The sequence below is a fragment of the Rhinoderma darwinii genome, chromosome 9 (genome assembly GCF_050947455.1).
Source record: "Rhinoderma darwinii isolate aRhiDar2 chromosome 9, aRhiDar2.hap1, whole genome shotgun sequence".
NCBI lineage: Eukaryota > Metazoa > Chordata > Amphibia > Anura > Rhinodermatidae > Rhinoderma > Rhinoderma darwinii.
In genome coordinates, this window is record NC_134695.1 from 38,677,965 (window position 1) to 38,705,004 (window position 27,040).

The window sequence follows — 27,040 nt, forward strand, 5'->3', positions numbered from 1 at the left end:
TGACGATGTCTAATAGATTAGTTAGGAGATAGGGCATTAATAAACTAGTAACACATCCTCTTTAACCAAATAGTTAATTCTCCCCTTTAAAATCTCCCGCTGGTTGAGTGGACTCCCACCGGTGTGTGTCTACATTGCTGAATCGATGCCAGGCATACCGGCATTGGCTGGAGCAGTTATGTGTTGGTACTACACATCTTCACTTCAGCCAAGTAGACACAGAATTGTGGGGAAACACTGGACTGGTGGCAGTAGAGCGCTGGGTGATGGAAAAGGTGAGTATGGGCTTTTTAATTATGTTATCCAATAAGCAGATGCCAGTTGTTTTTTGCTGTTTTTATTTTTAATAACCTGGAAAACCCCTTTAGTTTTTTATGTTCGCCTCCTTGCACTTATAACAATTTTTAGCCAAGAGACAATTTACAGGGATGAATAAGTCCAGTGACAAATCACCTCAGTTAAGATTCTCCAATACCCAGTGGTCACGACCTGTACCATTATTAAAGGTAACATAAGCTAGAAACATACCATGCATATGTGAACACCTAATATAGATTTTATATATTAACATGGTAACTATAACATATTAGACTAGTGTAGAGCAGTAAAAATATGCGTGGTAAATATACATTTCATACATCCCCTGAGTTATATGGGGTCGTAATACGGTATCTGTAGGGGTCTATCTGCATTTCTCTGATTTCTACATCGCATGCGGCACTACGGGGGATACTCCCCACTAGAAGCATTGCTCCTAAGGAAGAATATCTCCGTAACACCATGCCATAGGTTGGCACTATACAGCAGAACAATGAGTCCCTACGTCTTTGTAGTACGCATGACACCTAAGAAACTGGGAGATTTGGCAACTTACCCTGGCTTAGGTGTGCTTGCCAACAAGGGTTTTGCCACCAAGTATTAAGTCTTGTTTGCCAAAGGGATCAAATACTTATTTCTCTGTGCACAATGAAAATAAATATATATAATTTTGACTATGTGATTTTCTTTTTTTATATATATAATCTATCTCTCACTGGTAAAATTAACCTAGCCTAAAAATTCTAGACTGTTCATGACTTTGACAGTGGGCAAACTTACAAAATCAGCAAGGGATCAAATACTTATTTCCTTCACTGTATATATATTTTTTCCTTACTTTTATTACTCTTTATTACTTTATGCGTTTTTGCAAGCACCTCTGACCTGTACCTATAATATGCTGCCCTTGAGTACAGCAGTATATTGAGGTGACAATGTCACTTTAAATCCTGCAGTTTAGCTAGTCATGAATAATTCTAAACTGTTCTTGGCAATATTTGTTCAATGACTGTATATTAAATTGTGGCTTCCTGCTGTATTATATATCATGTGTGCCTATTGTTAGTTTGGCAGTTAAACGCACTCAGACAATGAAATCTCTTGTTTCATAGTTACAACAGATCTTTGAGACCTGGATCGTATTTAGAAGTAGATGTTGTAGACCTGTCTCTCTAGGAGTAGAAAAGACAGTAGTACCCAATTGCTTAACTCCTTCAGGACCACACAAATTTAGGACCACACCAAATATTTAGATTTTTTAATCTCGGCATTCTTATATTAACACAGCTGTGTGAAGTTTTTTGTTGTTGTTGTTGTTTTGGGGGGGGAGGGGGTACAGTACCTGTTAAGAAAGATAGCTTTGTAGATGATTTGGCAGCCATAGGTCATAACAACGTTGAAATTGATTCTGCTGAACGGAGGAGCAAGTCATTGTGGGCTGACACTCACGTGCAGAGTCAGACTGGCACACCAGAGGTTCCTCGGAGGGACCCAGACTCTGGACCCAGTCTCTGACCGAATAATGGGTCCTAAAAGGTCTAGCAGAAGGCAATTCCACTTGGAGCAAACTTGGGAGCCAAGCACTTGCCACTAGGGTCTTTTTCTTATGGGTGATTCACAAATAACCTATTAGACCTTATTGACAATATGTCCTATGTGTACAATGATAACAACAAGTGGATGTGTACGTATTTCGTAGAGAAGGTCGGTGTGCCTTCAGAATCATTCCCTCTGGTGGGCCAAAGGGACCCCTGTCCGACGCGGCTCACATGTATCTCTCTGAAGTACCGGAACATGTAGGGGATACATTTTTCAACTCCTAATGATGCTGTAATGGGGTTACTCTGACTGGGTTGTATGGGACCATTCTGGCTGACAGTGCAATGGAAGAACATGCTGCAAAGTGAGAATGCTTTAAAAAATAGAAGTGTTAATAGTTTTTTTTATCAATTAACAAAATGCAAAGTGAATGAACAGAAGAGAAATCTTAATCAAATCAATATTTTGTGTGACCACCCTTTGTCTTCAAAACAGCATCAATTCTTCTAGGTACACTTGCACACAGTTTTTGAAGGAACTCGACAGGGGGGTTGTTTCAAACATCTTGGAGAACTAACCACAGATCTTCTGTGGATGTAGGCTTCCTCAAATCCTTCTGTAACTTCATGTAATTCTAGACAGACTTGATGATCTTGAGATGAGAGTCATATCATCACTTCAAGTACTCCTTGTTTTTCTTTAAGCTGAAGATAGTTCTTAATGATATTGGCTGTATTTTTGCGGTCGTTATACGCTGCAGAATAAATTTGGAGCCGATCAGACACCTCCCTGATGGTACTGCATGATGGATAAGTATCTGCCTGTATTTCTCAGCATTGAGGACACCATTAATCCAGACCAAATTCCCAACCCAGCCATTAATCCAGACCAAATTCCCAACCCAGCCATAAACTTGCAAGAAACCTCCCCCATGCTTTACTGTTGCCTGCAGACATTCTTTATTGTACCTCTCTCCCGGACTTCGGCGAAAAAACTGCCTTCTGTTACAGCTAAACATTTTTCATTTTAACTCACCAGTCCAGAGAATCTGCTGCCATTTTTCTGCACCCCAGTTCCTAGGTTTTTTGCATAGTTGAGTCACTTAGCCTTGTTTTACGTCGAAGGTATGGCTTTTTGGACACAATTCGTCCATGAAGACCACTTCTAGCCAGACTTCTCTAAACAGTAGATGGGTTTACCTGGGTTCCACTGGTTTCTGACAGTTCTGAGCTGATGACACTGCTGGACAACTTCCAATTTCGAAGGGAAATAAGCATGATGTGTCTTTGATCTGCTGCACTAAGTTTCCTTGGCCCACCACTGCATCTACGGTCCTCAACACTGCCCCTTTCATTGTGCTTCTTCAAAAGGGCTTGAACAGCACATCTTGAAACCCCAGTCTGCTTTGAAATCTTTGCCTGGGAGAAACCTTGCTGATGCAGTATAACTACCTTGGGTCTTGTTGTTGTGCTCAGTCTTGCCATGGTGGACTTGTGACATGAAACTCTCTTCCACAACCTCACCTTATTAGCAGAGTTTGGCTGTTCCTCATCCAGTTTTAAGACTCCTACACAGCTGTTTCTGTTACAGTTAATGACTGTGTTTCAACCTACATATGAAAATGATGGTCATTATAACCTGTTTGGTATAATTGGTTAATCATAAACCTGACTATAATCCTAAAAAATCCATGACTTTGTGTAAGTGTACCTAGAAGAATTAATGCTGTTTTGAAGGCAAAGGGTAGTCACACCAAATATTGATTTGATTTAGATTTATCTTCTGTTCATTCACTTTGTATTTTCTTAACTGCTAAATAAAACTAATTAACACTTCTATTTTTGAAAGCATACATATTTTGCAGCATTTTTCCACAACTGCCTAAAACTTTTGTACAGTACTGTGTGTGTTTGTGTGTGTGTGTGTGTGTGTGTATATATATATATATATATTTATATACATATATATATATACATACAGCAGACAAAGAATGGCAACAGCACGCTGCGTACACCAGTGCAACCTAAATCACTAAATATAAATAAATATGCATTACTGCTAATTCTGCTTATAATAGGGAGGTTCTTAGTGCACATTTTGATCAAAAAGTGTTTGCCCACCTGCCACGACAAGGCGAGCTCTGTAAGGTGGGGACCTACTCTGCACATACACCAAGAACTGGGACTATGCCTACATATATATCTGTATATAAATACAGCAGACACAGAATGTGGATGGTAGGCAAACCCTTTTTGATCAATATGTGTGTGTGTATATATATATATATATATATATATATATATATACATACATATGTACACTACCGTTCAAAAGTTTAGGGTCACGTAGAAATTTCCTTATTTTTGAAAGAAAAGCACAGTTTTTTCAATGAAGATAAAAAATACACTCTATACATTGTTAATGTGCTAAATGACTATTCTAGCTGCAAATGTCTGGTTTTTAATGCAATATCTACATAGGTGTATAGAGGCCCATTTCCAGCAACCATCACTCCAGTGTTCTAATGGTACATTGTGTTTGCTAACTGTGTTAGAAGGCTAATGGATGATTAGAAAACACTTGAAAACCCTTGTGCAATTATGTTAGCACCACTGTAAACAGTTTTGCTGTTTAGAGGAGCTATAAAACTGACCTTCCTTTGAGCTAGTTGAGAATCTGGAGCATTACATTTGTGGGTTCGATTAAACTCTCAAAATGGCTAGAAAAAGAGAGCTTTCATGTGAAACTCGACAGTCTATTCTTGTTCTTAGAAATGAAGGCTATTCCTTGCGAGAAATTGCCAAGAAACTGAAGATTTCCTACAACGGTGTGTATTACTCCCTTCAGAGGACAGCACAAACAGGCTCTAACCAGAGTAGAAAGAGAAGTGGGAGGTCCCGCTGCACAACTGAGCAACAAGACAAGTACATTAGAGTTTCTAGTTTGAGAAATAGACGCCTCACAGGTCCTCAACTGGCAGCTTCATTAAATAGTACCCGCAAAACGCCAGTGTCAACATCTACAGTGAAGAGGCAGAGTGGCAAAGAAAAAGCCATATCTGAGACTGGCTAATAAAAGGAAAAGATTAATATGGGCAAAAGCACACAGAGATTGGACAGAGGAAGATTGGAAAAAAGTGTTATGGACAGACGAATCGAAGTTTGAAGTGTTTGGATCACACAGAAAAACATTTGTGAGACGCAGAACAACTGAAAAGATGCTGGAAGAGTGACTGACGCCATCTGTCAAGCATGGTGCAGGTAATGTGATGGTCTGGGGTTGCTTTGGTGCTGGTAAAGTGGGAGATTTGTATAAGGTAAAAGGGATTTTGAATAAGGAAGGCTATCACTCCATTTTGCAACGTCATGCCATACCCTGTGGACAGCACTTGATTGGAGCCAATTTCATCCTACAAGAAGACAATGACCCAAAGCACACCTCCAAATTATGCAAGAACTATTTAGGGAAGAAGCAGGCAGCTGGTATTCTCTCTGTAATGGAGTGGCCAGCGCAGTCACCAGATCTCAACCCCATAGAGCTGTTGTGGGAGCAGCTTGACCGTATGGTACATAAGAAGTGCCCATCAAGCCAATCCAACTTGTGGGAGGGGCTTCTGGAAGCATGGGGTGCAATTTCTCCCGATTACCTCAGCAAATTAACAGCTAGAATGCCAAAGGTCTGCAATGCTGTAATTGCTGCAAATGGAGCATTCTTTGACGAAAGCAAAGTTTGAAGGAGAAAATTATTATTTAAAATAAAAAAATCATTATTTCTAACCTTGCCAATGTCTTGACTATATTTTCTAGTCATTTTGCAACTCATTTGATAAATATAAGTGTGAGTTTTCATGGAAAACACAAAATCGTCTGGGTGACCCCAAACTTTTGAACGGTAGTGTATATATATATATATATATAATTTTACCATGTCACAAAAGTTATAATCTTGTAGTTCTTGTAGTACATCTGTTTAAAAACCCAAGATGCGCATACAAGAAAAAAAAAACACGCTTACGCGTTTCAAGTCAACAAGGATTCTTAATTATAGCTAATTACCAAGCTGAACACAAGCGTGTATTTTACATAAATAGGTGAGGTACAACCCCTCCTTCATGATATATTCGTCGTTCCCATCCAACTATCAGCAGCAATAAGGATAAAAAAAGCAACAATAAAATATAATGCAATACGTGTCCCAGACAACAATATTCTAAAAAAAATTATTTTTAAAAATCAAACCTGATGGCGTTTTAGTTTCCACAGTGAGAAACCAGAACGTCTCTCTTTTCGGCAGGGTTCTCCGGCAGTTCCCGACTCTTTTGGGTTTATTACCATTACCATGCCGCAATATTTCGCTAGGGCTCCAATTTCCCACTAAACAATTTCAATACAAAACCCTCGACAGGCTGCAATTCACATCACAACCATTGGGAGAACACAAATTGACACAAAGTGGGGGAACGTTTCTATGCCAGGAAAGTCTAAAAGATTTTGACTTTTAGGCCGTTTCCACCACTCTCGCCAATTTCGAGTGGATGGAGCTTAGTGAAAAGGGACCTAGTCACCTGTGGTCCACCGTATTTACTATAATTTATGCTGGAAACGGATAGGCAAAGATCTGAAAAAGTTATTACTCAAAGAGCGGGACTGCAAAGTGTTGAGCAGCTGCACACAAGCCTTAGATCACCGTGTGCAATTGAGTGGTGTAAAGGACGCCACTACTAGACTCTGGAACGTGTTCTCTAGAGTGATGAAGCACAATTCATTATATGATAGTCTGAGGGATGAATCTGGGTCTGGTGAATGCCAGGAGAACCCTACCTACCTGAATGCATAGTGCCTACAGTAAAATTTGGTGGGTAGGGATAATGGTCTGGGTCTGTTTTTCAGGTTTTGGTCTAGGCTCCTTATTTCCGGTGAAGGGTAATGTTAATGCTACATCATACAAAGACATTAGACAGTTGTATACACCATGTTTGTGACAACAGTTTGGGGAAGGTCCTTTCCTGTTCCAGCATGACTGTGCCCTTGTGCATAAAGCGAGGTTCATAATGACATGGTGTGATGAGTTTGGTGTGGAATAATTCGAGTGACCTGGCCTATGATCTTAAACCCATAAAGCCTCTTTGGGATGAATTGGACCGCCAATTGGTAGCCAGACCTCATCAAACATCGACTTCATAAATGCTCTTTTGGCTAATTGGGCACAAATACCCACAGACAAACTCCAAAATCTTGTCAAAAGTCCTTCCAGAAGGGTGGAGACTGTTATAGCTGCAAAAAAAAAAAAAAAAAGGTCCCAACTCCTATTAACACACATTGTTTTGGAATGAGATGTCCAACAAGCTCATATAGGTGCAATAGTTAGGTGTCCACATACTTTTGGCCATATATATAGATATATATATCTATATATATATGGCCAAAAGTATTGCACCTATATGAGCTTGTTGGACATCTCATTCCAAAACAATGTGTGTTAATAGGAGTTGGGACCTTATTTTTTTTTGCAGCATTAACATTAACTTTTTTTTTTATGATGTAGCATTAACATTACCCTTCACCGGAAATAAGGAGCCTAGACCAAAACCTGAAAAACAGACCCAGACCATTATCCCTACCCACCAAATTTTACTGTAGTCACTATGCATTCAGGTAGGTAGGGTTCTCCTGGCATTCACCAGACCCAGATTCATCCCTCAGACTATCATATAATGAATTGTGCTTCATCACTCCAGAGAACACGTTCCAGAGTCTAGTAGTGGCGTCCTTTACACCACTCAATTGCACACGGTGATCTAAGGCTTGTGTGCAGCTGCTCAACACTTTGCAGTCCCGCTTTTTGAGTTTTCATGGTCTACTGCTTCATGACTGAGCTGTTGTTACGCCTATATGCTTCTATTTCAGAATGACAGGGACATATCAAGCAGATCATAAATTTCAAAAACTGACTTGTGGCAAAGTTGTTATGCCATGACAGCTCTATTAAACAGTATTATTATACTATTATATATATATATATATATATATATATATATATATATATATATATATATATATATATATATATATATACAGTCCAATGGTAGATGAACACAGCACTCCAGTAGTTATCAAAAAATCAGGCCATGTGCTCGTTACCTGGGGGTGAATCAATTCCCCAAAGAATAGAGAGAAGCGTAGAACACAGTAACGGCACCAGGACTTCAGAGTAGATGAAAGCAAAAAGTGGATTTATTCACCTCAGTAAAGCAACGTTTCGGTTCAACAGGAACCTTTCTCAAGCCATAAAAAACTAAACAAAGTGCCAAGTATTTATAGGAGGAGCATACATACATCACTAATAAAGCAATAAAATGCATAATTCCATCAAAACATGTACAGAAGTGTATATTAATGTTATAGAAAAACATTCATAAAGTGCACATAATCTTTTCATTGTGAAGCCTATTAGAACCATTCAATATATATGCATGGTGTGGTGACAATAATAAAAAACACTGTAAGTGGGAGCAATAAGGGATAATTGGAAGCAGGCAGAAGCTCATTATGTATAAGTGGTAGTGTACTTACTGTAAGTCGTTCAGTCATGCACAAAATAGGGAAATGCGCCTGACACACTCGTGTGTGTCTACTGCGCATGTCCCAAGATGGCGTCCGCACCGGATATGGAGTCCGGTGGAACGCATCCAGCATCAAAAACCACACTGCGCATGCGCCATGACGGAACATGCGTTCCACCTCTTCTGCGCACGCGCCAGCCGGGATTTTGAATAACATATAGAGCGGGGAATGCTATTGAAAGTACTAGATCTATACTTGGATAAAGTTCGTATCCTGGTTTGTATCGTCCATCCCCCAGAACATAGCCTGAGTTTTGGACAACAATCACCATAGATACGAACCAATACAAGTAGTGTGGTTTGCCGCCCCCTAGCGAAAAAGACCTGGATATACAAGTCCTATTTACTGAATGTAATTTTGACTATAAACACTAATGGGGCAAAATACAGATTTTATGTAATAGAAAAATCCTCCAACAGGGATAAAATATTCCCAATCTATCTAGATAAGGGAGGAAAAAAAACACAAAACGCATCTGTCAAAATAAGACAGTATGCGTCAAATATTTAATAATAGGCCCACATTTAGAACAAAAATGAATATAGATACCAAAAGAGGAAATACAGACAACCACAGTATAAGAACTATAACGTCCACCTAGACAATAATTTTAGATCCATGCTATTTCTGAATGGACTAACACATGTACGCTCAATAGATGTCCATTCCAAACATGACATAAACGTTTTATTGAAAAAACAGGAAGACTTCTGCCGCTTTCCAATGTCTCTCACAGATTGCTTGACATATAATGGTGTATCTAAAGCATACAAAAAAGAAGAAGAAAAAGATATGAAAAAAATATGAAAAAAAGGGGAAATTCATTATATATAACAATATACAATATAAATGGAATATAAAAACAAATACAAAATATCAAATATAAAATATGCATGTTTGAAAAAGGTCAAAATAAGACCTCAAAACAAACATACATCAAAGACACCAATTACACCTTAGAGAACGCCAACCTATCATATCTCTACAAGTCCTAGAGAGACGAGAAGAAATTATCCATCCCTATCTCAAATATGTGGACCACAAGGATATTCTATATTCAGTCCCTTAGGAGACATGGTCTCCAATTTAAAAATCCACTCGAGCTCTTTTCTTTTAAGCATCCGACCCCTATCACCGCCACGTCTCAGCTGAGGCACAGAGTCAATGACTCTGAATCTCAACTGTGACAGGCTATGTCCCTTCTCAACAAAATGTCTCGACACTGGTAAATCCTGCCTTTTGGTCTTGATGTTTGATTTATGGTTTCTCAATCTGAGACGTACCTCTGTAGTGGTCTCACCCACATAGTAAAGCCCACATGGGCAGCTCAGCAAATAAATGACATATGAAGACTGACACGTAAAGAAACCCTTTATGGTAATTGGCCGACCAGTTTGTGGGTGATTAAACACACCCCCCTTAATCATATTGTCACAGATGTTACAATTAAGACATGGAAAACATCCACGTTTCGGAGGTGCTAAGAACATCTGATTTTTCCGACATGACCCAATATCGGCCTTAACTATACTATTTTTGATGGTTTTGCCTCTCCTATACGCCATCATAGGCCCTTCCTGGAATTCAGTTACCTTCGGAAAGGCTCTCTCTAACATCTTCCAATCTCTCCTCAGAATCCCACCAATTTGTGGGCTTAATGAGGAGAAAGTGGAGACGAAGGGTAAACGGACATTCTTGTGCACAGCCACCTGACCAGCGAGGAGATCCTGTCTATCCAATAGTTCAACCTTCCGTCTATTATAATCCAAAACATAATCTGGATAGCCCCGCTCAGAAAATTTTTTGCACATTAGGTCTAGTCTTGGCGATAATTCTTTCTCCTGACTAACCACTCTCTTGACTCTAATTAGCTGACTGTATGGCAATGATTTCAGCAACATGCTTGGATGACTGCTGGTGAAGTGCAAGAGATTGTTTCTGTCCGTTTTCTTTGTAAACAGATCAGAAACCAATCTATTATTCACAATGGAAATGCGTGTATCCAAAAATTCAATAGAACATGTGGAAAATGACATCGTAAATTGAATAGTGGAATTCAAACCGTTAAGAAATAAGACAAATTCCTGTAGTTGATCTATTGAACCCGTCCAGATGAGGAAGACATCGTCTATGTATCTCCACCACCGCAGTACATGACTGAAGTGGTGGGACACATAGACAAGGTCCTCCTCAATCCGCCGCATGAAAATATTGGCATATGTGGGGGCCATATTGGACCCCATTGCCGTTCCTCTCTTCTGTAGGTAAAATATATCACCCACCAAGAAATAATTTTTTTCCAAAATGAATTTCAATAAAGATCGTACAAACACAATTTTGTCCTCAGAAAAGCCAGACCTTTCCAAATAGAAAAGTGAGGCATCAATGCCCTCCTGATGAGCAATTGAAGTATATAGACTTCCCACATCAAGGGTAACCAGAACCGACCGGTCAGGCATCAAAAGATCCTGAATTCTGACCAGGAAGTCCGAGGTGTCCCTGATGTGGGAGTCTGCACCAATGGCAAACTGCCTAAGGATTTTATCTAGGAATATTGCTGTTGGGACAAATAGAGAATCGCTCCCCGACACAATAGGACGTCCAGGGGGCCGAATAGGATCCTTGTGAATTTTAGGCAATAGATAAAGAACAGGAGTTACAGGGAACTTTACCTGTAAAAAATCATGCAGGTTTCTATCTATGATTTTGCTCTTAAATGCATTATCTATTAGGGTATCCAATTCACGTAAATATGTGAACTTAGGATCACCCAACAGAGCAGCATAAACATCAGTATCATTCAGTTGTCTTGTCATTTCTTCCAGATAAAGGGAGGTGTCCATAACAACTATGGCACCCCCCTTATCTGCCGGCTTAATAGTAAGATCCTTGTTATCCATTAATTCTTTAAGTGCCATATGTTCTATACGAGTCAAATTATTCTGACTACAAGTACCACTCTGTACTTCCCGCAATGATTTAATCTGATCTTTAACAAGTGAGATATATGTTTCAACAGCATGTATATTTTGGGGAGGTTGAAATCTACTCTTGTTATACAGCCCATAGTCCCTAAGGTGAAACATTTCACCAGCAGGAATTATAGAGATATCATTGCCAGGTGGAGACTGTTCAGAGAAATGTACCTTAAGTCTCAATGACCTAAAAAAACATTCAAGATCTAGATTTAATTTAAACCAATCTATAGGGTTATTGGGACAAAAAGACAGACCACGATTGAGCACTTTGACCTGTGGGTCAGATAATATACATGACGAAATATTCACCACTAGGTCTGGGGGTTTTTCTTCCTGGTCTGATATTGCCGTAGCCCCCGTGCTGGAGTCGATCTGCCCCTGGTTCTGACGGCGTTCACTCTTCCTCCTATATTTCCTCCCGCCCCTGCGGGTTCGCTTTCTCCCATAATAGGGGTGTCCGTGTTGTCCCCTAAAAAAGGAACATTACATTGGTCATCAGAGAATTCTGAATCCGTGACGTATGGTTCAGCTCCTCTGTATCTTCTCCTGGGTCCTTTTTCGATCCTCCTAGGACCCCTTGGGTCAGCATCTTCACCCTGCCAGCAGTAGATTTTACCAGCAGCGTAGTCATCCAAATCTCGCTGCCATTTCTGGCGTTTGGTCTTCTCGATGTCACTGCGAAATTTTTGTAGAAATAAACCAACTTTTTCCTTCAGAATTGGGAAATCTTGTATGGACATCATTTCTTTCAGCTGAGCCTCTCTTTCGCCCAGACGTACTTTGACCAGGTCAATCTCTTTCTGTAAGAACTCCAGGTTCAGCAACAGAAGATCTTGTGAATATTTATTCGAGATAGCCTCAAACCTCTCTTTGAATGCTGTATTTGCAGGGAAGAGATTGGGTCTCAAATGCGAGCGCATGCCACGCGGTATACGGGTACAGCGGTAATACTCGCCAAGTGTTGACAGGTGTAGCTCAAGGGAAATGCATCTTTTGGAATCTGCCTCCCATTTTCTCCTCACGTTTTCAACGGTAGGGACACTTAGGAAGGTCACATCTCCTGATAGACCCTGTAGGATACGGTCGGCGTCCTCTCTGGTGTAAGTAAAAACTTGAGGTGTCATCCCACCTATGTCCTGCTCATCTTCAGTAGACATAATCAATACTGGGTGCACGCGTTCGATTCAAACAAACACAGTCCAATGGTAGATGAACACAGCACTCCAGTAGTTATCAAAAAATCAGGCCATGTGCTCGTTACCTGGGGGTGAATCAATTCCCCAAAGAATAGAGAGAAGCGTAGAACACAGTAACGGCACCAGGACTTCAGAGTAGATGAAAGCAAAAAGTGGATTTATTCACCTCAGTAAAGCAACGTTTCGGTTCAACAGGAACCTTTCTCAAGCCATAAAAAACTAAACAAAGTGCCAAGTATTTATAGGAGGAGCATACATACATCACTAATAAAGCAATAAAATGCATAATTCCATCAAAACATGTACAGAAGTGTATATTAATGTTATAGAAAAACATTCATAAAGTGCACATAATCTTTTCATTGTGAAGCCTATTAGAACCATTCAATATATATGCATGGTGTGGTGACAATAATAAAAAACACTGTAAGTGGGAGCAATAAGGGATAATTGGAAGCAGGCAGAAGCTCATTATGTATAAGTGGTAGTGTACTTACTGTAAGTCGTTCAGTCATGCACAAAATAGGGAAATGCGCCTGACACACTCGTGTGTGTCTACTGCGCATGTCCCAAGATGGCGTCCGCACCGGATATGGAGTCCGGTGGAACGCATCCAGCATCAAAAACCACACTGCGCATGCGCCATGACGGAACATGCGTTCCACCTCTTCTGCGCACGCGCCAGCCGGGATTTTGAATAACATATAGAGCGGGGAATGCTATTGAAAGTACTAGATCTATACTTGGATAAAGTTCGTATCCTGGTTTGTATCGTCCATCCCCCAGAACATAGCCTGAGTTTTGGACAACAATCACCATAGATACGAACCAATACAAGTAGTGTGGTTTGCCGCCCCCTAGCGAAAAAGACCTGGATATACAAGTCCTATTTACTGAATGTAATTTTGACTATAAACACTAATGGGGCAAAATACAGATTTTATGTAATAGAAAAATCCTCCAACAGGGATAAAATATTCCCAATCTATCTAGATAAGGGAGGAAAAAAAAACACAAAACGCATCTGTCAAAATAAGACAGTATGCGTCAAATATTTAATAATAATAGGCCCACATTTAGAACAAAAATGAATATAGATACCAAAAGAGGAAATACAGACAACCACAGTATAAGAACTATAACGTCCACCTAGACAATAATTTTAGATCCATGCTATTTCTGAATGGACTAACACATGTACGCTCAATAGATGTCCATTCCAAACATGACATAAACGTTTTATTGAAAAAACAGGAAGACTTCTGCCGCTTTCCAATGTCTCTCACAGATTGCTTGACATATAATGGTGTATCTAAAGCATACAAAAAAGAAGAAGAAAAAGATATGAAAAAAATATGAAAAAAAGGGGAAATTCATTATATATAACAATATACAATATAAATGGAATATAAAAACAAATACAAAATATCAAATATAAAATATGCATGTTTGAAAAAGGTCAAAATAAGACCTCAAAACAAACATACATCAAAGACACCAATTACACCTTAGAGAACGCCAACCTATCATATCTCTACAAGTCCTAGAGAGACGAGAAGAAATTATCCATCCCTATCTCAAATATGTGGACCACAAGGATATTCTATATTCAGTCCCTTAGGAGACATGGTCTCCAATTTAAAAATCCACTCGAGCTCTTTTCTTTTAAGCATCCGACCCCTATCACCGCCACGTCTCAGCTGAGGCACAGAGTCAATGACTCTGAATCTCAACTGTGACAGGCTATGTCCCTTCTCAACAAAATGTCTCGACACTGGTAAATCCTGCCTTTTGGTCTTGATGTTTGATTTATGGTTTCTCAATCTGAGACGTACCTCTGTAGTGGTCTCACCCACATAGTAAAGCCCACATGGGCAGCTCAGCAAATAAATGACATATGAAGACTGACACGTAAAGAAACCCTTTATGGTAATTGGCCGACCAGTTTGTGGGTGATTAAACACACCCCCCTTAATCATATTGTCACAGATGTTACAATTAAGACATGGAAAACATCCACGTTTCGGAGGTGCTAAGAACATCTGATTTTTCCGACATGACCCAATATCGGCCTTAACTATACTATTTTTGATGGTTTTGCCTCTCCTATACGCCATCATAGGCCCTTCCTGGAATTCAGTTACCTTCGGAAAGGTAATCACCCACAAACTGGTCGGCCAATTACCATAAAGGGTTTCTTTACGTGTCAGTCTTCATATGTCATTTATTTGCTGAGCTGCCCATGTGGGCTTTACTATGTGGGTGAGACCACTACAGAGGTACGTCTCAGATTGAGAAACCATAAATCAAACATCAAGACCAAAAGGCAGGATTTACCAGTGTCGAGACATTTTGTTGAGAAGGGACATAGCCTGTCACAGTTGAGATTCAGAGTCATTGACTCTGTGCCTCAGCTGAGACGTGGCGGTGATAGGGGTCGGATGCTTAAAAGAAAAGAGCTCGAGTGGATTTTTAAATTGGAGACCATGTCTCCTAAGGGACTGAATATAGAATATCCTTGTGGTCCACATATTTGAGATAGGGATGGATAATTTCTTCTCGTCTCTCTAGGACTTGTAGAGATATGATAGGTTGGCGTTCTCTAAGGTGTAATTGGTGTCTTTGATGTATGTTTGTTTTGAGGTCTTATTTTGACCTTTTTCAAACATGCATATTTTATATTTGATATTTTGTATTTGTTTTTATATTCCATTTATATTGTATATTGTTATATATAATGAATTTCCCCTTTTTTTCATATTTTTTTCATATCTTTTTCTTCTTCTTTTTTGTATGCTTTAGATACACCATTATATGTCAAGCAATCTGTGAGAGACATTGGAAAGCGGCAGAAGTCTTCCTGTTTTTTCAATAAAACGTTTATGTCATGTTTGGAATGGACATCTATTGAGCGTACATGTGTTAGTCCATTCAGAAATAGCATGGATCTAAAATTATTGTCTAGGTGGACGTTATAGTTCTTATACTGTGGTTGTCTGTATTTCCTCTTTTGGTATCTATATTCATTTTTGTTCTAAATGTGGGCCTATTATTAAATATTTGACGCATACTGTCTTATTTTGACAGATGCGTTTTGTGTTTTTTTTCCTCCCTTATCTAGATAGATTGGGAATATTTTATCCCTGTTGGAGGATTTTTCTATTACATAAAATCTGTATTTTGCCCCATTAGTGTTTATAGTCAAAATTACATTCAGTAAATAGGACTTGTATATCCAGGTCTTTTTCGCTAGGGGGCGGCAAACCACACTACTTGTATTGGTTCGTATCTATGGTGATTGTTGTCCAAAACTCAGGCTATGTTCTGGGGGATGGACGATACAAACCAGGATACGAACTTTATCCAAGTATAGATCTAGTACTTTCAATAGCATTCCCCGCTCTATATGTTATTCAAAATCCCGGCTGGCGCGTGCGCAGAAGAGGTGGAACGCATGTTCCGTCATGGCGCATGCGCAGTGTGGTTTTTGATGCTGGATGCGTTCCACCGGACTCCATATCCGGTGCGGACGCCATCTTGGGACATGCGCAGTAGACACACACGAGTGTGTCAGGCGCATTTCCCTATTTTGTGCATGACTGAACGACTTACAGTAAGTACACTACCACTTATACATAATGAGCTTCTGCCTGCTTCCAATTATCCCTTATTGCTCCCACTTACAGTGTTTTTTATTATTGTCACCACACCATGCATATATATTGAATGGTTCTAATAGGCTTCACAATGAAAAGATTATGTGCACTTTATGAATGTTTTTCTATAACATTAATATACACTTCTGTACATGTTTTGATGGAATTATGCATTTTATTGCTTTATTAGTGATGTATGTATGCTCCTCCTATAAATACTTGGCACTTTGTTTAGTTTTTTATGGCTTGAGAAAGGTTCCTGTTGAACCGAAACGTTGCTTTACTGAGGTGAATAAATCCACTTTTTGCTTTCATCTACTCTGAAGTCCTGGTGCCGTTACTGTGTTCTACGCTTCTCTCTATTCTTTGGGGAATTGATTCACCCCCAGGTAACGAGCACATGGCCTGATTTTTTGATAACTACTGGAGTGCTGTGTTCATCTACCATTGGACTGTGTTTGTTTGAATCGAACGCGTGCACCCAGTATTGATTATGTCTACTGAAGATGAGCAGGACATAGGTGGGATGACACCTCAAGTTTTTACTTACACCAGAGAGGACGCCGACCGTATCCTACAGGGTCTATCAGGAGATGTGACCTTCCTAAGTGTCCCTACCGTTGAAAACGTGAGGAGAAAATGGGAGGCAGATTCCAAAAGATGCATTTCCCTTGAGCTACACCTGTCAACACTTGGCGAGTATTACCGCTGTACCCGTATACCGCGTGGCATGCGCTCGCATTTGAGACCCAATCTCTTCCCTGCAAATACAGCATTCAAAGAGAGGTTTGAGGCTATCTCGAATAAATATTCACAAGATCTTCTGTTGCTGAACCTGGAGTTCTTACAGAAAGAGATTGACCTGGTCAAAGTACGTCTGGGCGAAAGAGAGGCTCAGCTGAAAGAAATGATGTCCATACAAGATTTCCCAATTCTGAAGGAAAAAGTTGGTTTATTTCTACAAAAATTTCGCAGTGACATCGAGAAGACCAAACGCCAGAAATGGCAGCGAGATTTGGATGACTACGCTGCTGGTAAAATCTACTGCTGGCAGGGTGAAGATGCTGACCCAAGGGGTCCTAGGAGGATCGAAAAAGGACCCAGGAGAAGATACAGAGGAGCTGAACCATACGTCACGGATTCAGAATTCTCTGATGACCAATGTAATGTTCCTTTTTTAGGGGACAACACGGACACCCCTATTATGGGAGAAAGCGAACCCGCAGGGGCGGGAGGAAATATAGGAGGAAGAGTGAACGCCGTCAGAACCAGGGGCAGATCGACTCCAGCACGGGGGCTACGGCAATATCAGACCAGGAAGAAAAACCCCCAGACCTAGTGGTGAATATTTCGTCATGTATATTATCTGACCCACAGGTCAAAGTGCTCAATCGTGGTCTGTCTTTTTGTCCCAATAACCCTATAGATTGGTTTAAATTAAATCTAGATCTTGAATGTTTTTTTAGGTCATTGAGACTTAAGGTACATTTCTCTGAACAGTCTCCACCTGGCAATGATATCTCTATAATTCCTGCTGGTGAAATGTTTCACCTTAGGGACTATGGGCTGTATAACAAGAGTAGATTTCAACCTCCCCAAAAAATATACATGCTGTTGAAACATATATCTCACTTGTTAAAGATCAGATTAAATCATTGCGGGAAGTACAGAGTGGTACTTGTAGTCAGAATAATTTGACTCGTATAGAACATATGGCACTTAAAGAATTAATGGATAACAAGGATCTTACTATTAAGCCGGCAGATAAGGGGGGTGCCATAGTTGTTATGGACACCTCCCTTTATCTGGAAGAAATGACAAGACAACTGAATGATACTGATGTTTATGCTGCTCTGTTGGGTGATCCTAAGTTCACATATTTACGTGAATTGGATACCCTAATAGATAATGCATTTAAGAGCAAAATCATAGATAGAAACCTGCATGATTTTTTACAGGTAAAGTTCCCTGTAACTCCTGTTCTTTATCTATTGCCTAAAATTCACAAGGATCCTATTCGGCCCCCTGGACGTCCTATTGTGTCGGGGAGCGATTCTCTATTTGTCCCAACAGCAATATTCCTAGATAAAATCCTTAGGCAGTTTGCCATTGGTGCAGACTCCCACATCAGGGACACCTCGGACTTCCTGGTCAGAATTCAGGATCTTTTGATGCCTGACCGGTCGGTTCTGGTTACCCTTGATGTGGGAAGTCTATATACTTCAATTGCTCATCAGGAGGGCATTGATGCCTCACTTTTCTATTTGGAAAGGTCTGGCTTTTCTGAGGACAAAATTGTGTTTGTACGATCTTTATTGAAATTCATTTTGGAAAAAAATTATTTCTTGGTGGGTGATATATTTTACCTACAGAAGAGAGGAACGGCAATGGGGTCCAATATGGCCCCCACATATGCCAATATTTTCATGCGGCGGATTGAGGAGGACCTTGTCTATGTGTCCCACCACTTCAGTCATGTACTGCGGTGGTGGAGATACATAGACGATGTCTTCCTCATCTGGACGGGTTCAATAGATCAACTACAGGAATTTGTCTTATTTCTTAACGGTTTGAATTCCACTATTCAATTTACGATGTCATTTTCCACATGTTCTATTGAATTTTTGGATACACGCATTTCCATTGTGAATAATAGATTGGTTTCTGATCTGTTTACAAAGAAAACGGACAGAAACAATCTCTTGCACTTCACCAGCAGTCATCCAAGCATGTTGCTGAAATCATTGCCATACAGTCAGCTAATTAGAGTCAAGAGAGTGGTTAGTCAGGAGAAAGAATTATCGCCAAGACTAGACCTAATGTGCAAAAAATTTTCTGAGCGGGGCTATCCAGATTATGTTTTGGATTATAATAGACGGAAGGTTGAACTATTGGATAGACAGGATCTCCTCGCTGGTCAGGTGGCTGTGCACAAGAATGTCCGTTTACCCTTCGTCTCCACTTTCTCCTCATTAAGCCCACAAATTGGTGGGATTCTGAGGAGAGATTGGAAGATGTTAGAGAGAGCCTTTCCGAAGGTAACTGAATTCCAGGAAGGGCCTATGATGGCGTATAGGAGAGGCAAAACCATCAAAAATAGTATAGTTAAGGCCGATATTGGGTCATGTCGGAAAAATCAGATGTTCTTAGCACCTCCGAAACGTGGATGTTTTCCATGTCTTAATTGTAACATCTGTGACAATATGATTAAGGGGGGTGTGTTTAATCACCCACAAACTGGTCGGCCAATTACCATAAAGGGTTTCTTTACGTGTCAGTCTTCATATGTCATTTATTTGCTGAGCTGCCCATGTGGGCTTTACTATGTGGGTGAGACCACTACAGAGGTACGTCTCAGATTGAGAAACCATAAATCAAACATCAAGACCAAAAGGCAGGATTTACCAGTGTCGAGACATTTTGTTGAGAAGGGACATAGCCTGTCACAGTTGAGATTCAGAGTCATTGACTCTGTGCCTCAGCTGAGACGTGGCGGTGATAGGGGTCGGATGCTTAAAAGAAAAGAGCTCGAGTGGATTTTTAAATTGGAGACCATGTCTCCTAAGGGACTGAATATAGAATATCCTTGTGGTCCACATATTTGAGATAGGGATGGATAATTTCTTCTCGTCTCTCTAGGACTTGTAGAGATATGATAGGTTGGCGTTCTCTAAGGTGTAATTGGTGTCTTTGATGTATGTTTGTTTTGAGGTCTTATTTTGACCTTTTTCAAACATGCATATTTTATATTTGATATTTTGTATTTGTTTTTATATTCCATTTATATTGTATATTGTTATATATAATGAATTTCCCCTTTTTTTCATATTTTTTTCATATCTTTTTCTTCTTCTTTTTTGTATGCTTTAGATACACCATTATATGTCAAGCAATCTGTGAGAGACATTGGAAAGCGGCAGAAGTCTTCCTGTTTTTTCAATAAAACGTTTATGTCATGTTTGGAATGGACATCTATTGAGCGTACATGTGTTAGTCCATTCAGAAATAGCATGGATCTAAAATTATTGTCTAGGTGGACGTTATAGTTCTTATACTGTGGTTGTCTGTATTTCCTCTTTTGGTATCTATATTCATTTTTGTTCTAAATGTGGGCCTATTATTAAATATTTGACGCATACTGTCTTATTTTGACAGATGCGTTTTGTGTTTTTTTTCCTCCCTTATCTAGATAGATTGGGAATATTTTATCCCTGTTGGAGGATTTTTCTATTACATAAAATCTGTATTTTGCCCCATTAGTGTTTATAGTCAAAATTACATTCAGTAAATAGGACTTGTATATCCAGGTCTTTTTCGCTAGGGGGCGGCAAACCACACTACTTGTATTGGTTCGTATCTATGGTGATTGTTGTCCAAAACTCAGGCTATGTTCTGGGGGATGGACGATACAAACCAGGATACGAACTTTATCCAAGTATAGATCTAGTACTTTCAATAGCATTCCCCGCTCTATATGTTATTCAAAATCCCGGCTGGCGCGTGCGCAGAAGAGGTGGAACGCATGTTCCGTCATGGCGCATGCGCAGTGTGGTTTTTGATGCTGGATGCGTTCCACCGGACTCCATATCCGGTGCGGACGCCATCTTGGGACATGCGCAGTAGACACACACGAGTGTGTCAGGCGCATTTCCCTATTTTGTGCATGACTGAACGACTTACAGTAAGTACACTACCACTTATACATAATGAGCTTCTGCCTGCTTCCAATTATCCCTTATTGCTCCCACTTACAGTGTTTTTTATTATTGTCACCACACCATGCATATATATTGAATGGTTCTAATAGGCTTCACAATGAAAAGATTATGTGCACTTTATGAATGTTTTTCTATAACATTAATATACACTTCTGTACATGTTTTGATGGAATTATGCATTTTATTGCTTTATTAGTGATGTATGTATGCTCCTCCTATAAATACTTGGCACTTTGTTTAGTTTTTTATGGCTTGAGAAAGGTTCCTGTTGAACCGAAACGTTGCTTTACTGAGGTGAATAAATCCACTTTTTGCTTTCATCTACTCTGAAGTCCTGGTGCCGTTACTGTGTTCTACGCTTCTCTCTATATATATATATATATATAAAATAGTATAATAATACTGTTTAATAGAGCTGTCCTTGTATAATAGAGCTGTCATTCAGTGGTTGCAGCCCCATCACCTAGTGATAATGTGGTGACCCTACTGACCTTGACTTTCCCTGCACAGCAAGGCTGAAAAGTGAACTATTCAAAACAGGAACTGGCAGTCTACTATGTATGCTGAGGTAAGTCTTGCAAAAACAGACAAAATGTAACCCCGTAATACTGCATGTGTTTTAAAACATTGACCCACGTTTACTAAGCAGTTTACATCAGGACGTGTGACAAAATTAAGGTAAAATTTGCGACTTTTTTTGTCACTCGTCAAATTTTAAAAACGTGTCAAAAAAAGTGTCCGAGATCTGCAAGGAGACATAAAAGGGTGCAAACAGCAGGCATAGTTTTAATTTTCTGCCTGTTTGACAGGTCAAAATACATCAGATATATTGAGAGATGTGTGTCTTTAATAAATTTGAAGTAAATCATTCTAACTAGCTCATTTACTTAGACTGGCATAAAAAACGCCAGTCTTAGTAAAGCCGATCTTTAATGTCCAAACCCTTTTTAGTGATTATCTGATCATGTTGGTTAATCGGGAGGATTTAGGGTGGATTCACAAATGGCGTAAAAATATGACACAAAATCCACAACAGTAATTCTGCATAGTTTGTTGCGGTATTTCACATGGCCCTGAAGTCTATGATGAAATTGCAAATCTAAATTCTGCAACAGATATAGAAAAATAATAATAATTTTTTATTGTAATGACATTTATTTTTGCCTCTTTTTTTTTGTATGACAAAGGGCTTAGTTTTTTTGTACCTTTTTTTTACCTGCACAACCTAGTTAGGGTAGTTGTTTCAGGGCTAGGGCTTCTGATGTGGATGGTGGGGTGATAAGGGGTTTTCATCGTTTATTATTTTTATTATTATTATTTCTCTTTTTCTTTCATAAAAGACCATTGTAATTTATTTCTTTAAATACTACATATTTTTACTATAAATTAAGCTATCATAGCAGCCCCAGTAAAAGGAAAATGTCTCAGTTGTCACTATCAGGGCTGTGCAGTGGCGGATTAAGTAGACCATGGGCCCTGGGCTGTTACCCAAACTTGGGCCCCCCTTCCTCACCGCCGCCCTGCCGCGCCGTAACTATTTTTAACACTACCTTTTTGGGCAAGCATTAACAGTGTTACGATTTCCCTTGTCACAGCGCGGTGTCCCTACATACTGAGAGTATCACACTGTGCAGGGACACAACCTCCTGACAAGGGGAATTGTCTATCAGTCCTGGACTGCAGAAAGACTTTTTGTTAAATACAAGGATTCCTATAATAAACATGTCAGGAAAGGTGACAGATTCTCTTTAAATCTAGTGACTCACAGGTTACGACGTCTCAGATTCTAGTAGTTTTTTTCCTCTTTTCTTCTCCATCCGGTCCAGCGCTCATGACGACTTCTCCCGGCCATGACTCATTTCTGCAGAATTTGCCACTCAGACGTCTCCTCACTTTTCCAACATTTCCACACCTATAAACGAAAATAAAGTTATCATGGTGCCACATACTGTGCCCCTAAATATAATAGCACCAAACACTGCATATAATAATACCACACACTGTAAAACACCACATACACACAGCCCCCTGTACATAGTGCCACACACAGCCCCTGTAGATATTACACACCCCCATAGATATCGCCATACACAGCCCCCTCTATATATCACACATCCCCCTCGTAGAGAGCGTTACACACAGCCCCCTATAGATAGTGCCGTACAGCCCCCCTGTAGAGAGCGCCACACAGCCCTCCCCCTCTTGTAAATAGCACCAAAAAGCCCCCCCTATAAAGAGCGCCACACACATACCACTGTGGATAGCACTACACAGCCCCCCTTGTATATAGTGCCACACAGCTCTCCCCCTTGTATATAGTGCCACACAGCGCTCCCCCTTGTATATAGTGCCTCACAGCGCTCCCCCTTGTATATAGTGCCTCACAGCGCTCCCCCTTGTATATAGTGCCTCCCAGCGCTCCCACTTGTATATAGTGCCTCACAGCGCTCCCCCTTGTATATAGTACCTCACAGCGCTCACTCTTGTATATAGTGCCTCACAGCGCTCCCCCTTGTATATAGTGCCTCACAGCGCTCCCCCTTGTATATAGTGCCACACAGCGCTCCCCCTTGTATATAGTGCCACAAGGTTATGTACACATTTAAAAACTTTATATTATAATTATATATATATATATATATATATATATATATATATATATATATATATATATATAGTGTATGTGTGTGTATCAGTGTGATTTATGAAAAAATATTTTTACTTTTTGAGATACAGCTGCTTTGTATCCTGTATCCGTCAGGTCAGCAGGACTGACAGGATCAGTGACACGCAGGATCCACCTCAAATCTATCACATTTAAGATTATAATTTAGCGCAGGGCCCGTTTCACTGATCCCGTCAGTCCTGCTGACCTGACGGATACAGGATACAAAGCAGCTGTATCTCAAAAAGTGAAAATATTTTTTAATAAAACGTAATTACAAAGTTGCCCCAAACACACATTTTTATTAAAAAAAAAATAAAACCGACGTGATTTTTGCGACGTTTTTTCCGTAGATAATGCAGGTTTCGTTTTTTATCGTTTTTATACACACCTTTTTTGCTATTTTAGAATTTTTATTCATAAAGTTTGAAAATAATAGTAAAAAAATAAGCTTTTTTACGTTTCAGCTATTTTTTTTTTTGTTAATAACATAGTTTTACCCTAAAATAGACCTTTTATTTGTAATCGTCATTGTCTACCGTAAATTTTAATATATTACATGTCTATATTAGGGTAATTGGGTCAGCGCTAGCGTTACAACAATGATTGGCGGGGGGGGGAGGGCGACGTTTTTATTGGGGTGGGTATTTTATGTGTATTTATTATTACATTTTTTTTTGCACTTTACTTTATTATTTTTTATTACTATGGTCTGTCTCCCAAAGGTCAAAAAAGACCTTTGGGGAACTTTATATATTTTTTTTCTTTGTTACACCATCTTTTCCACTGTAACTGGAGCTGCACAGCAGCCCCAGTTACAGGGGAAATCAGCCCTCTCATAGTGACGATTGTCACTAATAGGGCTGTGCTGGGTCTAGTAAGACCCAGCAACAGTCTGCCACTAACGGCACCCGGCGATCATGTGACCAGTCACATGATCACCGGGAGGAATAGAGACAGCGCCGCTGCTGCTGTCTCTATTCCTTTACACAGCGTTCATTGAGCGCTGTGTAAAAGAGATCAGAGAAGACAGAAGCAGCGAAAGCTGCTCCTATCTTCTCCTCAGGGTCCCCGGCAGTCACTGACAGCCGGAGACCCGACATTCAGCTGCCCGATCGCGCGGGCAGCAAGTTAAAACCCGAGCCGTAGAAAGTCTATGGCTCGGGTTTTAAGGACCCGTCCCTGACCGCTGGCCGTAAAAATACAGCCAGCGGTCAGGAACCAGTTGGGCAGGAGGATAAGCCTATACTGACCTCAGCGCCGGTGACCGCCCGCCCGGCTCTTCTCCCTCCTGCTGCTTTGGAGTAACAGAACAGCCGTCCGTCGCTGTTCTGTTACTCAATGGCGGCGGCCCGCACTTGTCAGGGAGGCGTGTCCTACCCCTTTCCCGGCCAATTCCCTGCTCCTCTTCATCTTCGGCACTTAGCAGCGCTAGCGCGCTGAATAGATTTTTGCAGATGATGTGCGGTTCGGGCTGCCATGGGCCCCCTGGGAGCCTCGGGCCCCGGGCGGCCGCCCGAAACGCCCATATGATAATCCGCCACTGGGGCTGTGCTGAGTTTAGTTAGACACATGACATGTGATTGCCTAGACTAAACTCTACAGAGTGCCCACTGTCTCAACTGGGCACTCAACCTGCAGATGCATGAAACCCTATGCAGCGGCAATTATGCAGTGTTTTTTGAGGGCGCTGCAAAATAAAGCCCTTTAACAACTGCTGTTTTTTAAGGGGCAAAAATTATTTTATAAATTAAATCCTATGGGAAATGTACATTATAGCCTTGATAATTTATAGAAAGAATGTAAAAATTGGTAATAACTAGACAGATGTTAATTGTACTTAGTTATTGACATACAGATGTAGCGATCCTTACCTGGACTTCAAGTGAATAGGAGGAGAGCTGCAGTAACCCAGCACGGCCGCTATACAGTGTACGGAGCCTTCTGATTCAGGCACCGACTCCAGCATAGCCTCCAGCGCCCGGAGGCAACCAGAACAGCTGATTGGTGCCGGGTGTCGCACCCCCACTGATCATATACTGATGACCTATCCTGTGGATAGGTCATCAGTATGAAAAAACGCCCCCTGCCTGGACAGCCCCTTTAACGCGTTAGATATAAGGTGGCAAGAAACTTTAAGTTGACTTTTTGAATCTTTTTTGTTGTGTGATATCACGCTGCAGCGAGTTAAGCTAAGCTACATCTGGATGAAGTTTTTGCCTTTATTACATTGACTTTTTTTGTGTCTGTTTAGAATACTTTCGAAGATGAGATGCATGATACTGCTCCATAATCAGAATGTGGGATGAGCTCGCTGCTGACTGTCCAGACTAACAGAAGTTACTTGGTGTCTACATTGGCTGGAGGGTCAGTGGAGAAATATGAATGCTTGCTTGACCATCTTCTTTCTCAAAATGTCCTTAACTGGGAAGACTATGAAGGATTGAGTCTTGTCGGTCAACCTTTGTCTTCACTGGTTAGACACCTCCTGGACACTATCACCTGTAAAGGTGAAACTGATTGTAAACTTTTTTGGGATCTTTTACATAAAGTTGAGGATTCTGCTTATGAAGAAAAACTCTGTCTGCAGCCTCCTGAGGACCTCTCTCAACCCTCTCAGTATCTACAAAGGGAACGACGAAGCATTGTCCGGGCCATCCGCAACTACATAAATGCTATTTTCCAGCAACTTTTGGAGCATCGCTATATCACACAGATTGAAATTGAGCATATACAACTGCCTATATATTCAACATCACAGAAGGTGACTTGCAATGACAAATTTACCTGTACAATAATATATGCATATATTATCAGCTTATAATTATGAAAATCTTACTCTCTGTCCCTCTGTCTATGTTCTATGAAGTTATTATTTACATTTGGTCTTGGTGTGGGTCTTTTGTTCTCTTTTTCTTCATTGTTGTGCATTTTCTGGACTTCCTTGTTTTAGTGTATGCTTCCTGTGTATATGATATTCCTATTTAACTTTTAAAGGGGTTTTCCGGGATATTCCTAAATTTGCACCAAGTCAGGGAATGGCATTACATAATAAACTAACAGATACTCACCCCCTGAAGTCCCCCCCCGCTCTGCCACTCTATAACTCCTGCAGCTCCGGTCCTGAGAGCTCCTGAAGTCATCACTTGCCATTCATCTGTCACATGCCGCTGCAGCCAATCGCTAGCCTTAGTGGTCACATGGCGTTAATGTCAGCAGCACCACTGAGACCAGCGACTGTCTGCAGCGGCACGTGACTGCTGCAGGAACTACCTGGACCGGAGCGGCGGCGTATAGAACCTCAGGGCTGGAGCAGGGGGTACTTCAGGGAGTGAGTATCTTTTTGT

General features: G+C 40.4%; 1 protein-coding gene across 1 annotated transcript in view; it reads left to right on the forward strand.

The window, feature by feature from the left end:
• Window positions 1–27,040, forward strand: part of NOD2 (nucleotide binding oligomerization domain containing 2) — a 64,602-nt gene that overhangs the window by 1,302 nt on the left and 36,260 nt on the right. Inside the window, exon 2 of the mRNA XM_075836925.1 lies at window positions 25,948–26,457. Within this exon, the coding sequence (XP_075693040.1) occupies window positions 25,999–26,457 (459 nt within the window). The 5' untranslated portion in view covers window positions 25,948–25,998. The remainder of the gene's footprint in view (window positions 1–25,947; window positions 26,458–27,040) is intronic.